General features: G+C 39.3%; 1 protein-coding gene across 16 annotated transcripts in view; it reads right to left on the reverse strand.

The window, feature by feature from the left end:
• The window catches only part of plecb (plectin b), a 115013-nt gene that overhangs the window by 29412 nt on the left and 64310 nt on the right, over positions 1-21291 (reverse strand). For 6 of the 16 annotated variants that reach the window (XM_079240601.1, XM_079240589.1, XM_079240597.1 and 3 more), the window contains exons 2-7: positions 10865-10926; positions 8534-8548; positions 7668-7757; positions 6428-6505; positions 6235-6339; positions 4933-5099 (exon numbers count right to left, since the gene is read on the reverse strand). In XM_079240601.1, coding sequence (XP_079096727.1) covers positions 4933-5099; positions 6235-6339; positions 6428-6505; positions 7668-7757; positions 8534-8548; positions 10865-10926 — 517 coding nt within the window. The remainder of the gene's footprint in view (positions 1-4932; positions 5100-6234; positions 6340-6427; positions 6506-7667; positions 7758-8533; positions 8549-10864; positions 10927-21291) is intronic. The other 10 variants (XM_079240602.1, XM_079240590.1, XM_079240599.1 and 7 more) reach the window with 3 other exon arrangements.

A 21291-nucleotide genomic window follows, 5' to 3' on the forward strand; every position in this document is an offset into this window, starting at 1 on the left:
GAGGAGAAGAAACTCGGAAGATCAACATGGCTGACAAAATGCAGAAAGGATTTCCCCGACCCGGCTCGGTTTATTTGCCTCCTCTGACAGCTGACAATAAGAAAATTGTTGGTGGAAAAAGCTGTGAATAAAAAAGCCTTGGATCACGCAAGGAGCAAACCCAAAGGGGGAGGAGCCAAAACAGGGTGCCACCTTTAGATCTTGCTAGCTCCCCAACATTACCTACCCCTGCTTTAAGCGTGTTCCTTTCATGTGTCTACTGTATGCCTTAAGCCAAAGCTGCTGAAAAAATATTTTTTTGTGCCTGATTGTTGATTCTTGAAGTTTTTCCTTTCTTTGTTTTTGTCCTTGCATATTTCCTTTGTGCAGAACACAGATTACATGTATTGACTACTTTAAATCTGCTTTGTAAATATACCTAAACTGAGAATTAATAGTTAACCATCAAATCAATGCCACAAATGTCAATCTAAGGAACATGATGGGTATCTGAAAAGGCCCCACATGAACACACTGGCAGAGTTAATTAAGCTTATGTAAACCTGAGTGTTTCAATAGTTTCAAGCATATATACTGGCATCAGAGGTTTTTAAGACTTTCTGCCAATGGCTAAATGCTATAAAAATAGCCCACCTGTTCACTTTCGACAAACCCAATTGAGCACCTGCCTTTTTGTCCTCTGGGTGTTTGACTCTTCCTGGCACATGTCAGAGCATCTATAGGTGGAATGTAATTTACTGAGCAGCTAACCAGAAAAAAAAGAAAAGAAAAGAGACCTGACACATTTTGAGTCAGCAACCAGCCACAGCTTGATTCCAAGAAGAGACAAAAGTTCAGGCTTACAGAGATTAGAGCAGAACGATGTATCACATAACCTCATCTATCATGTCTGCAGAGCTGTCAAGTTTCTATATTAGTACTTCTAAATGCAAGTCCACATATTCCCGTGTGCAGCAAACATCTCAGCCACCAGTATTATATGTAGAGAGTAAAAGCAGTGTGCAGACTCATACAGCTCCTTGATGCGCAGAGTGGAATGGCCAGCATTCTGTCCATACACAGAAGACGACTCCACAAGGCGGACTTCTTGAACAGAGTACTGTTTTGTTGGCTTAGGGAAGCTGCTCATGTTCTGTGCTTCACTTCCATGAAAGCTGCGGGACCTCCATGCGTGGCCTAGCTCCTCGCTGCTGGAGCGGGCACCTGAGCTGTGAGAACCTCGTCCAGAGTCCCAGGAAGATCCCTCTGATGGGATGTCTTCACACAACATGACCACCCGGTTATCTACATTGTTGGTGGATCCTGACGCACTACGAAAGAAGCCTAGACTTCCTTTCCGCTGTTTAGACCTTTTCTTTATACTGAGCATGTTGACAGCTGCAGGACGGTCCAGGACTAGCAGTTGTAGTTACAGTTGCATGGATTCATTACGAAGAAAAAAAAGAGAATCCATACAAAGCTTGATGACAGCATGTAGATCCATCCTGGAACTTTGTCATTTTCCCATAATCTCCTGAAGCTGTGCTTTAAGTTTCTCCAAGACAGGTGAGATGGACAAGTCTCCTAGTGGTGCAGGCAAATCGTTGCTCGTCTATTCAACACTTAAATTCAGGTATCGATTTTTAGATCCAGCGTGGAACACACGAGTGGATAAATCTGGGAGGATCTCGAATTCTCTGGATATTCTGCACCAGTTTCCCAGACTTATGCCTCAGAAGAAAGTAGCAGCAGTTTTCATTTAGCAAACAGTTCTACAGTTACGCCCACACACCACACCCTTGACATTTATGAAAAGCAGCAAAAAGCCAGCCTCAGGAGACTCCGAAAGAGAAGTGGGGGAAAAAAAAGTAGCTGGTACGGTTTAAGGAAACTTGCCCCTGCAGGTATATTTTTCTTTTAAACCGGTCCTTTCATAGAAAAGAAGAAGCAATTTTCTTATGTGATCTTTCTGTTTGCATTGTTTGCTCTATGGACTTTATACGAATGCCATTGTTCTTAAACAAACCAGTGGTAATCTTTATTGCCAAATCCCCCTGAGAAATACGGGCACATTCATCTCCCAGTTTAATACCACACAAAGTAGTCTGTCATCACTGAGTCTGTCGAAAACACAAACAGCAGCTTTGAGAATCAAAATATTTAGGTAACATCAGGGTTTTGGATGTACTGTTCAATGCAAAGTTCCCAACAATTTAATAATATAAAAGCATTGGAAAATTAGCCATTTAGGAGGAGTTAGTTTATGAATATGAATTTTTTTCAAGACATGAAAATATCCAAATTAGGTGTCATTGGTAGCCTTATTTACTAATCAATATGTAAAATAAATAAAAAATTCAGATGAAAAATAAATTAAAAGTATGTTTTATGGGGTAATATAAGGTATTCAAAGGTAGAGTTGCTAAATTTAATTTAAAAAATATTGTTTCTTTGTGTTCTTTATATATATATAACTTTCAACTTTAGTGCAAAATTCAAATTTGGATTGGCGTCATGAGATTAATGCTTCTTGGAGCTGCACAGAGGTGTGCATCCCATAGTCAGACATCAAGCAAAATATTATGAAAGAGAACCCCATATTAACTATAAAGTTATTATAACATTTTAGCGTAACAGTCAACATGCATTAAATCAAAATATTTCATTTCTGTGCCCCCTTTCGAGGATACATACAAGCAGCAGTATATTCTATGCCTAAACCAATTAAAAGAATTTATAAAAACCTTGGCTCTGCTAGATTGACATAACTAATTTGATAGTCTCTGGTGGACTAGCAACTTGTCCAGGGTGTGCCCTACTTCCTGATGCTTGCTTAGTGGTGGGATAAGCTCCAGCTTCCCTGCAACCCTGAATTGCACTAAGTTGTATAGAAAATAAACGAAAAAGTGACTGATTTGAACTACAATCAGTTACACTTTCATAATAGTAACAGAGAACATCCTTTTTTTTTTTTTGGGTAGAGGTCTGCATTCATGATTAAGAAATGCCATAATGGATGTGAACATTTATCTGCCTGCCTAACTGTCCGACAGTTCAACCCAATAGACCGAGTCTGGAGATCTGTTCCTTCTCACCATTCAGTGACTTCAGTGTTCTGCCCTGTTGGTCATTTAATCACCACACAATTTTTCATGGTAATTCTGAGAAGCATTCAGCATATAGCTATACTTTGCATGTTTCACTGACATATGCATTTATAAAAAAATAAAATAAAAAAAAATCTCAACAGGTCAGTGAGAGACTATCACATCGATGTCTAACCATTACAGTAGACATGGTGCCACCACCCATGAAAAAGTCAACAATCCCTCAATTAGTTTTATAGAAATAATACCCATTTCAATTGCACTGTTGAGAGGCCATGAACATGGGGGCCACAACCATTTCTTGCCCCTGAGGGGGATATTGTACCATGAGGCCTGTTGGTCTAGGAGGTCTACACTTCCCACATGCTCATTACATTACTTGATGTATTGTGTTCGTTCATGGTGAAATTTGCATTCTGGGTCATTTCGCTTTGCTGTGCAAGATTAAGTTTAGACCTGCCTTCAACTACCAGGACAGCAGACATGTTTGGGATGAATCAACGCTACTTTTGGCACTTATAGCTCAGTTATGGCACTGGCAAATGTTGTATGGGCCAGAAGTAGACCAGTCAACCACATGCCAGTTGCAAGCCTGCCTTGGATTACGGAAAGTCTCCTGTGGGCCACATGTGGTACAGATGCCAGTTACTGGCCTTGACAATGGACTGTTTCAGTTATACTGTGGACCAGAAGTGGTCCTAATGCAGGAAGTCTTCCTCATGGCAAATTCCTTGTGGGCCACATGTGGTGGTCAGGTGTTTTCACAGCTACACTCACATTTAACCAATGCTGGAAGTCACGGCCACTTTAAGCCAAATGTTTTGGCAGTCTTTGGTAGGACTGTAAGGTATCTTGCATATGGCTCCATATGATGCATGCACCCAGTGGATGAAGTCAGGCTCCAGATCTTATAACTAGATTATAAACAGAAACTAGGGCATCATAAATAAATTGGTTTGCTTTTTATAAACTGCCTGCATCATCTGTACCCATTAGGATGGCAAATGGCTTATACTGTAAGTCTGACCCATTTTTTTCTCAGTCACTCAGGAGGCCATCTTTCTCATTCTGCAGGATAACTGCAATAACACATGCCTTGCCTGGGCCATCACCCACCCCTAACATATCAAAAGCTTAACTCCAAGTGAATCTCAAAGAAAGAAAAATGACAACGTTTGGCACAGAGCCCCATAAAGAGCAATGTGTCTGACGGTCACAATTGACACCGACAAGGTGAAATGTGTTGACTTAAAATATTTGAAGAGACTCATTTATACAGATAAAGAAGCATGAGCATGAATACTTCCAGTTTTAAAAACTAGAAATTTCTCAGAATGTATAAATGTAGAAAATCTATACATCTTAAAAGCAAATCCAAAAATAAAGTTTTCACCATTCAGATTATGTCAATAGTAGCACAATGGTGCACAGTGTACAGCTACTCTGCAAAGAAAGTTATATGACATGGAGAGGTTTGTCCACTCAAATCCGCTGTAGAACATCAGCACAGCCACATCAAGGTCATCCTGCCTGAAGGACTCAACTCTCCTTGTCAAGAGTGAAGATAGGATTTAATTACAGCTCAGGTTTTAACTGGTATTTTGAAGTCTAATGTGACATTTAAAAGCAATCAAAATGTGCTTCCCTGCACTCCAACATTGAGTTGACCTTAAAGAAGCTGGTGTGAAATGACAAGACTGCAAAAATGTAGCAATAGCCTGTTCACTTGTCATGTGGGTGTGTTATAGCGTTTATTAACTTAAAAAAAGGGAGTGCACACAGACTTTCCTGCCTGTGCTTGTATCTAATTTTATTTCAAATCGATGGTATTAACTTCCACACTTACTAGTGCTTGTGTATGACAGCGTTGAAGAGTTTGCCGTCCCGCCAGCTGGTGGTGAAGTTGTCGCAGCGGATGCCCTGGTAGCCGTCTGTCATGCTCTTGGACCAGAGCAGCAGCTTCTCTTTGGCCGTCATGTCCTCTGATTGGCCATTGACCTGAATATCTGAGATCTGAGACAAAACATGCAGAACATTAACTCAGTGGGAGATGAGGAAGGGTGGAAAATGTATGTTGAAGAAATAAAGAGAAAAATCAGTTGTTAGTGGAAATCAAAAGGTGCAATTAAATGGAATTACTCAACACCACAAAGAATACCTGGTATTTAATTCTCAAAAAATCTTCTGTTAATTTCAACACTTACAATCTAGAAGGCTTTTTATAATTTAAAATAAAAAAGAAAAACTCTTGTCAGCTGAAAATGGCCTCACTCACTTATGCAGTGAAAAGTAGTTGACCTTATCTCTATCCATTGGCTGTGGCACTTAGAATCAGATGTACAGTTGTGAATTCTTTATTTTTTTTCTCTTATCATTTCGCCTCTGCAAATTTTCTACGACTTTAAAATGAATCATTCAAAACAAATAAAAATCCATCCAAACTAATTTTAACAGCTGCAATGGTCTAGATGTATTCCCACACCTATTTTGTTGAGAAAAAAAAATCAGCCAGTATTTAACACAGAAGGAAATTTTCTGCCACCGGCCTTTAATTGTGACTACATGACTCATCAGCAACCAAATCCCAGTCTGTTGTCCTCATTCTTCTATCATATAAAAGTATAAAAAAATGTGTCCACGGGGAATGACTGAATCTTTATTACATTTGCTCATCAGAATGTCTCATGCTTGGCTTCAGCTTTTTGCAATTTAAAACCAAACTGTTCATTATAACAAAAATGGGGGCAAGCTCATGACCATCAGGCCACTGGCCAGATATGTCTGCCTGGTAGCTCCTGCATACACAGGAAAAGCAACAAAAGGTGGCCGGGATGGGATGGGATGTTCTGGGAGAGTAGCACACTAACAAGTTGTGCACTCCATGTCACACACCCTTCCCTTAGGACTGAGGAGAAAGTGACTCATAGCAACACACCCTCATGTTTCTTTTATTCTCTGTCCTGTAATCTGACTACATTGTTTATGTGTTATTCCTAAGAATGAGCTTTTGTGAGGATGAGGATGTGTTGATCAGTAAATGTCTCAAATAGAAGAGCCCACTGATTGGTTCTAAAGAGATGAGGAAAGAGCAGCCGAGACCCCAGAGAGGGAGGATAAGAGCGATAATATAATGGAACACAACACTGACAGAGGAGGAGACCTGGAAGTGGAGGATGATGGTCCATATCAACCCCAGAGTCAGCTTGGGGTTGCCGTCTGCTATGTCGTCATTTCTGATGTTAACCAGCTTGACCTGAGGAAACAAAAGAAACATAATAGGCTTACGCGCACATAAGTGACATGATGGATTCCATGATGAAATATGATTTCAGTCAACATGCCTGCCGGAGTTTGAGGAAGTCCAGTGCCATCTGTACATTCTGCAGTTTGTGGAATCGCATGCGTCCTTTCTCTCTAGGCTGTAGAAAATGAAAAAAAGAGCACAGAAATTCAGTAAAATGACTTAAGAAGGAAATTGTTTCTTCAGATTTACAAGTAGAAAATAATAATATAAATATGTAGGGATGGAAAAAAAATGAATAAAATGTACAGACACAGAGTGAGGTAGAAATGTGGGACAATGGTAAACCCCATAAATATGTTTAATTTCTGATTGATGTTCTCTCACTTAAACTTGTTTCACCAAAATCCCACATAAGTTTAAAAAAAACCTCTAAAGCAAGCTAAGTTCTGCTCATGTATTTTTACTTTTACAAACCAAAGTTACAATACAATATGCAACACAATGACCAGAGAATAATGCAGAACAAAAGAAGAAGAAACTAAATGCATCGTTTTTCAGTTACATGCCTAAAACAAGCCTGTCAATCATTGAAAAAAAGGAAAAAAATGGAAAAAAAGCTTCAAAAAGATAAATTGCTGTGACAAAAGTCCATGATTGCCATGCACGGCCAAGTCATTGTGCAAGTGGACCAGAGAACATGATGACAACTGGAAGTTTTAAAGCCACTCACCAACCGTACGCTTCTGACCATGTCTCTCTCCCTCGGCTAGTGCGAAGGAGAGTAGGCCAAGGCCAGTCGGCAAAGATCAGCACACAGGTTAAAAGAATGCAAACAGGAGAAAGGGAAAAGGAGGAAAAGATAAAGAGGAGAAGGATAAGATATGAGTATGATTCAGAGTCACACACACAGACCATACTGCTGTTAATGTGTTATAGTTATGGAGGCATTCAGAGTATGAGCAGAGCTGGAGCTGGTGGAAGGAGCGATGAAGTGCAGCCGCAGCACCAAAGCTTCTGTGCAGATCTCAACTCCAGCATGATAAATATCAGCTGCCAGTCACTAGCTTTACAATCAATGTGGAAGCATCAAGCATTGGAAGCAATTAAAGAGTAATTAGAGGGAAAAAATGATGAGAGGGATAAAGAGAGAGCAGTTGTATCCGAACCACTGATAACTTGGTGTTTCAGTTTGCTTTCACAGGGGCGGCAGTTCAGGTACATTCAGGATTAGCACTTCTTTGTAATTAGTAAGGATGAGCTGGCTGATGTAATAAGATGCAGAGCTTAAGCACATTCGTCCCTCTGGCAAAAAAACTGGACGCCGGGATTGAACTCACCAGAGTCTCTCCAGAGAGGACCTCCAGGAGTGAGATCAGGTTATGTCCATCTCGAAGGTCTTCATACAGATCTGTGACCTGACGCTGCGCCTGCCATTAAAAAAAAAAAAAAAAAAAAAGGCACAGCACGTCACAAAAATATGCAAACACTGAAGCAGAATCACACATTTGTGAAATTATGACATTATTTATAATCATGTTTCCCCAGTTCCTACATCGCTCTACCCCCATCTGTTGAGAGCATTTAAAACACACTTAAGTCATTTCTTGTGCTTTTTATGCACAAACAGAATCAAAGATATTGACTGAACAAACAAGCTTCATTAAAAATTGTCTGAATTTGTTATATTTTTGCAAAAAATGGGATTGAAAATATATTCAGCTGCATTAGTGTGAGGTTTTCTACAGTGCCAAGAGCATTCACTGAAATTACACAACTCTACACAGGCCAGGAATGCATAGCTGCAAGGAGCCAAGCCTGAATGCTGTCCAGATGTCAAACAGCAGCTGTCAAGCCTGACAAGCGATAGATAGGACTCGTAATAATATAACACAGTCGGATACTAAGATGAAAAAAGGTAAATAAAAAAGTGACTGTTTCTCATTTGTATCTTTAATCCAGTGGACGACACACAACAAGCAAAACTGCATCTACAGTTCATACAGCAGAGGTGAGGTGTAACTGCAACCAGACAATGCAGCAAGTGTAAGGAGTGGGGGGGGGGGGGGGGGGGGGGGGGGGCTGTTGTGATGGTGCCAGTAGAGTCAGGCCTGGATCCAGGGGGAACAGAGAGAGCTGGGGCAAAAAGAAGCAGGGTGGTGGGCTATTACCATGCAAAGACCGTTACAGCTGTACCAGTACCTACCTCCACCTTCCCGGGCTGGGTGAAGAGGAATGACAGAATAAAATTAAATTAAAAAGATAATTACGACTCTGATGACTGTATCTGAGGTAGAAAGGTTACACAGAATTATTAAAGAAGTCTGTTGTCCTGACACAAGTCAGTTAAAGTATTGTTGGGTGTGTTGGGTCTTGAGGAAAACTGAAGCCTCTGCCCTGAAAAGGAATGAATGTATTTTCACCCCCCTTGCAAGTTACAGCAATGATGATTGTTTTCTTGGCAGGAATTATACAGACGTCAATGTAGCTGGTGTGAGGGCCGTTCCTCCCTGTCTGCAGCTTCCCTGCAGAGCTGCACTTACTGAGACCAGCAGGGTTCACTGTTTCCACTATAAATATTCCTCTTTCTTACCTAATGTGAAATCTTCTCCATTGTGGTGAATTTCAACTTCATATGGAGAAACAAATTAATTACGGTGCAGAAAAATCCTGACTTTTATCTGATAAGAATCTACTGACAGTAATTCACGTATAGGTTTAACAGCCAATCACCCCGTATAGCATCAAGAACTCATTGCATAAGAATCTATCGCCACTCCTCAATTACTCCACATGGTTATCACCACTAGTGCTGAAAGCCAGATGCTTCCCTACAAGCTACCCTGTCACGTTGAGACAAAGTGCTCTGTGAATTTCTTAATATAGAAATCATCGTTCCATGGCTAGCACTCCTTTGTTGTGGTTTCTTCTGTCCTATGTGACCTGATACCCTTTATCTGCTTTGTAATGATGTTTGGTCATCTCATGTTCTTCCACACACTCATACATGGATAAAATGTCAATCTGTAACTATTTTTGTTTTCCAGCCTTATGAAATTTAGTTTGCATGACTCTAAAGGAGAAAACAGATTTACAATCTGCAGCTGCACAGCAGTCGACTTTGTTTTATGTGGAGAGATTTACCGAGCAACGGACAACATTCTCTGATTCTTTACGGCACTTCATGGCTGCACCCCACCTATCGCCTGCTGCCCCTGTCAAGCCAACCATTAAGCACTAAATCAGTTTTACACCAGCTTAACCCAAGCAAAGCAGTTTTCCAGAACCCAGGGTTGAGCAGGGGATGAAAATTAACACTTTCCCTTCCAGACGTGCCTTTTTCCTTAGTGAGACTCGCTAGTTTGACTGTAGATGGCGACAATGTTCTGCTTTTTCCCACTGAAATGCATAATATGAATATTTTCTTTTAGAATATTAATTAAAAGCTCAACTTGCGAAGCTTTCGGTACAGTCTTTATATTGCAAGTGTTATAACACAGGCACGTTGCATTTAATGGGGGAATTTAAGCATCATGTCACCGACAAAACATATTAGTTTCTAAGTTTCTAAGAAGGAAACATCAAGAACTGCTAACAGGGAGCAAAAATTTGAACTTAGATTATATATTTGGTAATAATTTAAACATTGATTTCACTGTCCATGTAGTCCTTTCAGTTGAAATGGACACAATAGTAAGTAGCTACCCAGGCCCAGCAGTCTGTGCTGCACATGTGCTACTGTTGGCCTCAACCACAGTGGGCTTTGGGCCCAGACCAGAATTTGCCTCCTCAGAGGGATCTAAGTGAGTCCAGATGTCTGTGACGCACAATCTAACATTCACTGTGAATGCTTTAGAGAAACAAGGGGGAGTCACTGCAGTCCTTTCTCATACAGTGGGAGCAGAATACGTTTAGCGCTGCACATTCATGGAAAGGATAACACTCACTAGGCTTATTTTTCCTCTTGTTCCATTTACAAATAAATGAATGGGCCTATGTCTTTGCACCAAATATAGAAATAACAGCAGAACTAGACGTCACTAGTCTGAATGTATCACTGCAAGCGGGATTTCCCTGGAACAAAGTGGTACAAGCAGGGGTGTTTTACTGCTCTCAGGGTGGGGGATGTGGGACTTACAGGGGCTAATTTTTCCTACAATAATGAGGAACTTTAATGAGTGACAAGTAGACTCTCCCATGACTGCCCTTCTGACCTGAGTGATTGATGCGTTGGAGGGCTTTCAGGCCATGGTTTAGGGATAGTGTGAGGTAGGTGAGGGTGGATGAGCGCTGATGGATAGTTTACACAGCCTGTCAGCTGATGACAGTCTCGGCTTCTGCTCAACCCCCCCCCCCCTTTTTAACAGGGTTAAAAAGCATTTATTTGCTGTTTTACTCTCGTTATTTAGATATTATTTCTGATATGCACAGTGGTTGTTCTGTAAAGATGTCAGTCAACCTCATGCGGACTCACTTTTTATAGCCAGTTATGTGACTAGTTGCAAAACAGAAACAATGGAAAAGACCTGGCTCTTACCTTTATCAAGTGCTTGTTAACCCATTTAGTGAAGGTTTTCTTCTGCACTCTGTCTCGTTCATCTGCAACAGAGACACCAGAGTTGAATATGAGAAATGAGCAGCGTGAAAGAAAGAAGAAGAAAATACATCACAGAAGTCCTTCCAGGTGTATGACTGGAGCATTGTTAGGATAAAAGTGGCTGGAAGTTTCTCTGATTTCATATAAAAGTAAACAAAAAGAAAATCACCATGATAGTACACCCATTCGGTTTATATAAGATAAAAAGAATTAATCTCTGGGTGGGGAACATCTCTCACACCCCTGAGCATGCCTGCATCTGACTCAGCCTGCATCAGAGAACATTCATTGCCAGGAGATGCACCTCTGTTGTCTGGAAAATGTTGCTTACAAGTTTATGTCTCACTATATGACACCACTGCCAGCTGTGTTCAGAGAGGGAAGCAAAGATTAAAAGACTTGTATCCACGGTCAAATGCTTGTGTTATGATGCGGAGAAAAACACATGACATGGTACAACTATCAGACGGTGCAATTTCCCAACAAGACAAGACACAGCCTAGGTGTGGAAAACCCTCACTAAGACAGAAAACCTGCATGTTACCACTTAGTGATGAGTGGCTGGGCAAAACCCACAAGGTGTGTCACAGGACATTTGTTGTGGATATTATGGATGGTTCTGTCTGCTTCCAGCTTTACAATATGACAACAGAAGAATAACTTAGACATCAAACGGCAGCAGAGGCAGCGTCACGAACTGATTCATTCAGTCCCACTGTTCTTTCATTCCTAGGAAGCTCTTTCCACTAATTCACTCAACTCCTCCATTTACTCTGACCTTTGGACACAACACAAAGTCCTCAGTCTTATCAGTTTTAACTGATCTGACTGTCTTTACATGAACATCTACTCTGCAATGAAAATCAAGGTTGTGATTTGACTCATGCATTAAAGCCGCACCTGTCGACTACTTTTATTTTCTATTGTGGAAATCATCAACTGCAAATGTGTCTGTTGTCATGGAAACTTGAGTATACACACTGCTTCACCTCTGAATTTTTTTAAAGGAGCCAATCAGCACTCAGCCTAAGTAAAAAGGCAAAATGTCTCCAGAGGGGGAACGTGAGCAGTGACATAAACATACAAACGAGTTTAAGATTTTGCACCTTAATAATGATCATAATGATCCAAACTTTGTTCATCCCTGATGGAAAGTTATTTCTCTTTGCTTTTAACCTAGTTCTACTGGGACCAGTCGCTGCTATATTACAGCACAGGGGGCAGGGGGTCGAAGACTTTGCACAAGGGCCCGGAGTCATGGGATCTTGACCTGGAGTTTGTATCATGTTAAATGTTTTAGAGAAGAAAAAAAACAAAACCCTTTTTCTTGTTGTGTCACTGCTTATTTCACCTACAGGGAGGATAAGGAGATAGGGGCTGAGTAAACTGCAGGTATCACATGTCAGCATCTACAAACAGGCTTCAGCTTGTTGGTGGAGGTTAGGTCCAAATTTTCACAAAGGTTAAAAGCAGTTTTAAACAAAGTCACAAACAGGATCATTAAACAATTTGAGAGTAACTGGGTGTATTCACATAGATGAAGACTAAGCTTCCAGGTAATGTGACATTAAGGGCAGAAACAACAATTTAGTTTTCAATTACCTTTATCTAACCAAACATACTACTCTGATGTAAATTCAGATTAATTCAGATTATTAATAGACCAATTTAAAAAAGAAAAGTCATCTCTAAATACTATAAAAGACACAACTGAATCTAATTCATTATAATGCACATCAGCCCAGTTGTAGGAAAAATGCTTCTAGATTTCAAGTCAATCTGAGAAGTTTCTGGGAAAAAGAGGAACAACTTGAATGAAAAAAGGAAATGAATGAATCATTCATCCTGGTAGCAACTGAACCCAGACTGTAGCTACAATGACTCACTCACCCCAAAACACTTAATGGTTTTAATACAATACGTGTGAATTAACTTTGCTGACCAATACAAAGAAAGGAATCCTCCTTCAGGTCCATGCCAGGATGGACCTGTCAGAGAAAGTGTAACCATGGTAACATAATGATCTAAAACATGACAAAAACAGTTTTATGTTTATCAAGTTTAACAATCAAGCCTCAACTCAACCATTTCAATCATCTCATGTGGACTAAAACACTTCTCTGACTTCTTCCTGGAAACACTCAGTTCTTGCCCAGTGGCTTCTTGTGTGTGTAGCAACAACCAGATCAAGATCAAGGTTTGAAAATAAGGTAATTTCCATCAGCTGCGGCTATACTGGTACCTTTCCTGCCATCCGTAGCCTTTAGCATCCCTTGGTAATAAGCTTCATCTGAGGGCATCCTTTCTCTGCCAAGGCTGTCAGTGGAGAAGTTCCTGTACCTCTGCTGCTGAGTGGTCATTCTTACTGTTTATCAAGTCACTGAATAATAATCCTGATGGTAAATGATCTTTTCTGGTTGTCTTCTTGATGAGAACTGCTCTTGCTTCTGTCTGTGTCTTTGGGCCTCAGTGTGTCCCAGAGTGTGCAGTCCTGTGGTCACAAAGCGCTTCACGAACCTATGATTTTTCTCTCTTTCTGTCCTCTCTTAACCTTCTCACTCCCTCATTGGGTTCGGCTCTGCCCTTCTTTCTCTCTCTCTCTCTCTCTCTTTTCCTTTTTACCGCTCAGTTCCTTTCATAGCAAATGGTGCCTCTTGGCTATGAAGTCTGGGCCTGTCCTTGTGTGCAATGTGTAACTGTGTATTTAGTGGTGATAGTGTGTGGAAGACCCACCCCTTCCTCGTGCACTATGAGGAGAAAAAGGAGTGGCGGGGAAGGACAAGGTGTGGCAACCTGTGGGTATCTCTTAATAGCTTGTGCAAGAAAATACAAGCTCAAGATGAGCTGCACGGCAACATAAAAACTCATAAAAGTCAAAGTTTATTTTCTTTTTCCTATAAAATATATTAAATGACAAAGTACATTATGTCCAAGAGTGAAAGATACAGAAAATTGTCACACAACCACCAGTCACACACAAACACACACTTCCATACTGGGTCAATAATAACTTAGTCACAGCATTCCTTCAGCATTTCACTTTCGTCATCAAAAAGGGGAAAATGATGGGGGCTGGCAGTGTTGGGAGGGGCTGCTAACATACTTTGACATACTGAATGTATAACATAATTGCTTATGAGTGTGCATGTGTGTGTACTTATTATTTTTCGTTTGACACTGGACATATACTGTAAGTCCAACTGTTACTTACATGTCACATCACTTTTCATGAAAGACAAATGTTCAGGTTGTGGCTGAAGTCCCTCCATGTTACTAATGTTAGCTGTAAACACAGCCAGCTTTAAGTAACTATGGTAGAAAATGTGACATAAAAACAGTGCAGCCAAATTCTGCTTTAAAAAAAACCCAAAAGATCTGTATCTAGTCTGAAAATGATTTTGTAATGCCACTTATATACTGAGATTTCTGACATTGAGCATCCAAAGTGAGCTAAAACAGCAAAGCAACGACCCGATGATGGCTTCATTATCGATGACTTGGGGTTAACTTTCACAGAGCCCCTCCCTTCACATGCTGGAGGCATGAGCATATCCTCTGATACACCCTACGCCTCCAGCCTTGAGGTGAATAACTCCCCCCATTCTCATATCACCTTCACAGGGTTCAGAAAAACATTTCACTTTTTACTGAGCATGTTAATAACACAACCTGTGTGAACACGATGACACACGATTCATCATTCAAAGTGAGTTTGTGGAGACTTGAAAGCGTGTGTGTGTTTGTGTGTAGTGTATGTGCACAAGTGCCTGTGTTGACTCATTTTCAGCTAGCTTTGCAAATTTTGAGGCACACCTTTGTAATTTAAAATGTCCAGGCAAGCAGTGGAATTAAGGTGTGGTATGTTGGTAAAACAATCAAGTCAGAAAGAGGAAAAGAATTGTACCAAAATACAAAATCGCTAAAAAAAAAAAGACAATTAACTAAATGAAGTATTTTACTTACAATCATTCCAGTGGAATATTTATTATTTTTCAGGTTTTTTTTTTTAATAAAAATAGCAAAAAGTCTCTTGATTTGTGAATGTTAGAAAAAGCAACAGCAGAGGGTTGCTTTTTTTCTCTCACTTTGGCGTTGGATCCGTTACCAACGCCTGCTTCAGCTTTTCTTTCTAAACCTCATGAGAAAACACTAGAAGGGGACTGAAATGGCAACGGTGCAGAGAGTGCGGAACATCTTAGTCATGAGATCCATCCTCCAAAAAGTAGACATATCATTAAGTTCTCAACATGCTTATTACTCTGCTCCCTCATCATGGTTTCATCAAAACCAGATGGAACGCTCTGGCTGAAGGAGCACAGGGAAAATAATGGGAGAAAGTCTTTTTTTTTAACGACAAGTTTTAAATTTGATTTCTTTTTTTCTGATTTGTTTTGTTTGTTTTTTTCCTCCTCTTCATTGTCTTTATTAAATTAATTTACTCTTAAAGATAAAAAAAAAAAAAAAAAAAAAAAAAAAAAAAATCCATGTTTGGTTATATTCAGAGTAGATTTGGATTTAATTGTTTAAAATGATTAACATTTTGTACCAATATTTGTAAGCCCAAGAACATATTACAGATTTCCATTAATGTTTTTTTAAAGTCATAAAATCATTTTATTTTTTGAGAATTACTTGCTTGGAGACTAAATGCTTCCAAAAATATTCAGATATTTATTGCAAATTAACTAAACAAGCTTTGTGAGTGTCGTGACCTAACGTGACTGTTTTGCTGCAAATGCAGTCAGTCAAAGACAAACCTGCCCATTCATTCTGAACGGATGCTGGCATTACTACTGTGCCTAAATTCAGCCATACAGAACCACCGAGATGCAAGTAGCCCCTCAGTCTTGTAACCATACAATACCCTGTAACATTATAAGATATAATTACAATAAACAGGGGGAACCACTAACATCATGGATGGAAACCCACAGTGCCATAAAGCATCTTTTTATAGTTTCTTTTCACCATACTGAAAAATTAAACAAAACAAATCAGCCTCGATACACAAACATGTTGCACCATGTGTGCCATAATCACTCGGCTGTGCCGCTGTTATGAATTCCACCAGATTGTTTCTTGATAAAATAGTGGTGAGATTATAAAACAATCCAGCTGCACAACAATCTGACAACAGCAACAATAATACTTCTCCTAACTGCTTTAAAAATACTTGACTCTTATATAAAGACAAATCTACACAAAGATAACATGAGTATAAGTAACTCTGCATCTGTTTATGAAGATGAACATGGATAAGCTGCAGCCACTGAGGACCTGAAACAACACATATTTAAGTACTTAGGATCAAAGAAGCAAACAAAGTAGAGGACAAAAGAATTCGAAGAATGTGTCATTATGGTTTTTAAGAGAGGTTTAGAAAGAAGGAGGCTGGGAAGCACCTTTCTTTGTAAAGCATGAAAAAGCTGAAGACAGAGAGGATTTATCCTTGCATATAAGCTCCCCTGTTCTTACTGCATCTTCTCTCCAATTTTTCATATTGTTACTAGTAAACACTGGAAAATTCAGGTGGAAATGGAGGAGTTTGCATGAGCAACGTGTCACCACTCCTTAAATGAATAATGCTGATAAAGTGAGAACAGCCCAAACACACCCATGATTACATCATCAGTCCTTTTATAAAGATAAAGAGGACAAGTGAAGTTGTTATCTACATCACAGCACAGGTTGCGCCGTATTTCTGTTACGCCACTTGTGAGTTCCTGTGAGGATCCATCGCAGTGTGACCGTCCACCTGAAGGCTGAGCTGCATACTGATAAAAAAAACAGTTTAAACTGCATGTTAAAACATGCTCCTGACAACACAAGCCTTTCAGAGGTAGCAATCCATGAAAAACACAACAAACTGCTATGACAAAAAAAAAAAAAAACAGAAGATTGCTCTGAAATAACATCTCAGACGGTTAAGAAACAAATCAAGTTCTGCCTATTTACCAGTCAAGCAAAGATAATAAGAGCACTGCTCCACACCATTACATATAAATCTGTTAAAATGGTGAAACCATGACTAAGACAGCAGGTATGAAATGTATTTCTGTTCGAAATTAATTATCTATTGAGCCATCTGCAAAATGATCCACTGAGTTGTTAATGATTTATTCATGTAAATTAATAACATGCTTGACTATATAGAGTCCAGCTAATGTCTCGGGACAGGGATACGATAAACAGTTACACAATGGGGTGTCTTAATATTAACTATGATCACCAACATATTTGTCATAGCTGTGCTGTGACATTCTGTCCAGTTCTCGTGGGTCTGCAGCCTGACGGCTGACTTCAGATGATGCCATGAGAATTACATCCAACAATGCAGATGAAAACCCAGTTTAACTTCGACTCAACAGACACTTAGATTAGCCATGGCAGCTGAGTTTTAAAATAGAGCAGTGCTGAGCTTAAGAGGACTCTGTGGAAAGTCCCACATCTGGGCTTGTGTCAGTTGCTAATGTTTGATTTGAGAGGTGCCCAAATGTAGCACTGGGATGAGGACGTAGCCCAGTGAGCTGCAGGGTGACTGGCAAAGAGCACAACCACTGTCTCCCTCTGCTGGAGGAAACAAGAACGTATGGTGCTGGGTTTCAGATCTTCAAATTGATGCTTAACACATACAGACTGAACCCATTAAAAAAATGTTCGGATAGGGTTTTTTTTTTTTTTTAATTTAATTTAATTTTTTCTCTTTTTATTTTGTAATATGAGGTTTTTATTTGTCTTTTTAACAAAAGTAAAATAAAAAGTACCAACAATTTTTGGGGATATTTAACATTTATTACCATGTAATATGTCAGTGTAATCTGCTTTCTGGTGTCCATAAAGGAACATAAGACAAAAGTATGATTGTATTCTGTTGGATTTGGAGCAAAGTTTATACCACGAAGGAATGCCAAATGTCTTAAGTTGCAAAAACTTATTTTATAAAGTAAACCAGGAAATTTCAGTCTGTACTTTTAATGTTCTGTTACTAACAAGAGTATGTTTTGATATGTTTAGATACATTTTGAAAAAGCTTTTTTTTTTCCTACTCTAATGTGGTTATTGCACGTTTATTCACTATAATTGACTCAGTAATTCTGCGGTGCTTCACAAGGTTTTCCAGTTAGGCTGAAGACTCATTTGACTCCTATATTTAACAAAGCTGCTGGGATTTGATGTAAGCAAAAAAAAAAAAAAAAAAAAAAAAAAGGATTTTAAAATAATTTGGGTTTATTTGTCCTCATTGCTAACACACTTTGAGCACACATTTTCCATGTGACCTACTGATTTATCATCATGACATGTGGTATTTCCATATGCTGTCTCACCTTTAACACTTGCCAAACAGCCATGCAAATGTGGAAAAAAATGGGAACTTGAGAGATGTTTCTATGACAACATCCATAAACAGAAAGCAGCATGTGCTTCAGCGGTAACTGTGACTGACTCTTATTCATGGCTGTATTTTTAGCCACAGAGACGGAGGAGTCTCCCATAGCTGACCGATTCCATGTAGAAAGGAAAACACAGTACTTGGCACATTCTTCACCACTGACACGTTGCAGGAAAACCTTTTTACCACCAGATGGCGACGGAGTATACAACCACACCCAAGCAGCTCCGGAAGATCTGGGATCATCTTTGAAACACAAATCTCCAGAAAAGAAATCACACTAAATTGATCATTTTGAAAAAGTCAGATTGTATTTTTTTTTTACCATTAAATGAGAAAATAAAATGCTGTCAAAACTTTCTTCAGATTAAATACCCAAAAACTTGGATGTGCAGCTGATGTCTGGATGCCTGCAGTTTTACAGAGTAATTTATGATGTGAACACATGACAGCCTGAAAAAAAATTAACTTATGGATAAACACAAATGTATCCCATGGCAACAACAGCCTATGCGTTACTGATATGCCCGTTGGAGCTCAGTAAACTGCAGAGAGAATTGTGATTTAAGTAATGGCAAAGGCCAGCCATGTTCTGGAAAGATGCCATCAAAGATATAAAAACAGTTTAAATCTATATTAAATACTACAGCATGATCAGCCATACTTGTCAGATATGGATCATTTCAGCAACAGTTATCATTTTCAGAATTTACAACCACTTTCACTGCAGCCAAGTAAGGACGATAATGCTGTAAGAAAAGTGATAAAGATCGCTTAGTGAAGTGAGATTTTACAGAGTTGTTGTGCTTTATGTAATGAGCCGTATACAACTTTACCAGCGATAACCTCCAGCTAGTCGCATGCTTATCGTTTCCTATCTTTCATCATGTTACTACACTTTACTGCTTGACTTTTGTGTAAATTCCACAGTTATGGTGTCCCCACCTTCATCCAAATACAGGTGTTGCAAAGCTCTGGGTGAGAGTCAGAATATGAACTGTCTAAGATAATTGTTGGCTCAGCCTTTAATCACTGTCACCGCAACAACAGCTCAGTGGAATATTCCTCAGAGTCTATAATTTAACGTGCTTTCAGAAGCATAACCTGTTTCTGATTCCTCCATTTGAAAGTTAAATATAATCCCAGTTCAATATTTAGTTGCCCCCCAACCAGTCAAATGAGGGTTAAAAGGTATTTTGGTGTTAGGAGAAATGGAGGATTGTAATGTTTTGTTTCCAAATGTTTAACAATGGTTTCATAAAGAGACAATATGTGGTGTGGACGTATTGAGACATCATCATGATACCCTGAAGCTTCAATCTCATCATCAGGAAGGTGATGCACCTCCCCCGTTTATTTAATGACTCTCTGCTGTTTGATGACTGGGGTGGGCTGCCAGAACTTGTAAAAGTATTCCATGAAAACCAGTTTAGTTTGATCTGTTTTTTGAAAGAATTGTCTTTATAGACTAACACCTGAACCACTAATCATGTACTGGACCCTCTACCTTGGACGTCAACTGCTACCAGGACAAACTGGGTTGGTTGACTTGTTCTCTTTATGAAACCAGTCAATCTGTTCCCATTTGCCATGTTTCCTCCTGTTGGCACACTGTAGACTGAATCTAAAGTCCCAGCGTCAGAGCTAAAACAATGGGCTGCCCCTCATCCTAACAGTGGGGTGAAATGAAAACTTGCAGGCCAGTTTGGCATATCAGTCTGGTTATCTGACCTGGCAGCGCTATCACTACATTTCCAATGAACACGTTTCCACCTGAAATTTAAGGAATTTAGGAATTTAAGGAAGCTGAAATTTAAATGAAGTGAGATGCGGAAGGAAAAAAAAAACCAAATAAATGGGAGAATGCCAATGACGAAAGAGGAGGTGAGATGGTGTAAAGATTCCAGTCATGTCAAAAAAATAGGGCTGGGCACGTTGTTGCATTAACACACTGATGCATCAATTAATTAAAGTTGTTCATTATCTTAATGCTGACGGCAGGAAATTCATCAGATATTGTCAGCTCTGTGTTTAGAAGGAAGACAGCCTCACACAGCATTAAATTCATCCTGCTGACTTGTCACCTTTTGAATAAGTTTTGAAATGTTCATACTTAACATAAATATTTGATTTCAGAACAATAATATCTGGAGATATATTTACAACAACTATTTTACTGTTGCTTTGTAAAGAGAAAACTGTTCAAAGCTGTTTGTTTGTTTAATGATTGCAAACTAAAAGTTACAGCATTTTAAATACGTTTAAAGGAAAACAACATTCCACACAAACATGCAATAAAACACAATTTACCGCAAAATTTCATGCAATTAATCGCGATTAAATATTTTAATCATCGCTAAGCACTAACAAAAATCTATTAAGCAGAGTTTTGAAGTAGGTGATTTCTAATATTAAGGGCAAAATTTACTTTGTCTTTTCTAGAAAAAATAACATTGAGATAATGTTGGATAGGAATTTTCATTACAAAAAAGCAACAAAAATGATTTAAGTAAAAATGTATAAATAAACTCATTTAGTTGCAGTTTTGTGGCTTTTTCCACAAAACACTGGCTCGCAGAAAATCTATAAATAAAATGATTAGATGCAGCATCAAATATGCAAACAGATTTAATGAATGAAAAAATGTATTAAATTACATAAAGCCAAATATCTATGTAACACTTCAACTTCAAAGCAGCCTTTGAAGAAACTAAAGTTTAGTGTAAAATGTGTTGCGACTCGCCTTTAGTGACAGTTTGATGCTAATGAAAACTGTGTGATGCAACTACACCTGCTGTATAACAAGACAGTGACCCAGTATAGAAGCTCCTCCCCACGGTCTCACGACTCACCTTCACAGCACATCTTAGTGTGCAAGTGTCGCAGTCGCTCTCCGTATGAGCTTATCACAGGCAAATAAGTCAGCAGCTCCAAGTTCCCAACATCCTCCATGGTAATTCTGATACAAACACTGACA

Source organism: Telmatherina bonti (genome assembly GCF_933228915.1).
Source record: "Telmatherina bonti genome assembly, chromosome: 5".
In the NCBI taxonomy this organism is placed as follows: Eukaryota; Metazoa; Chordata; class Actinopteri; order Atheriniformes; family Telmatherinidae; genus Telmatherina; species Telmatherina bonti.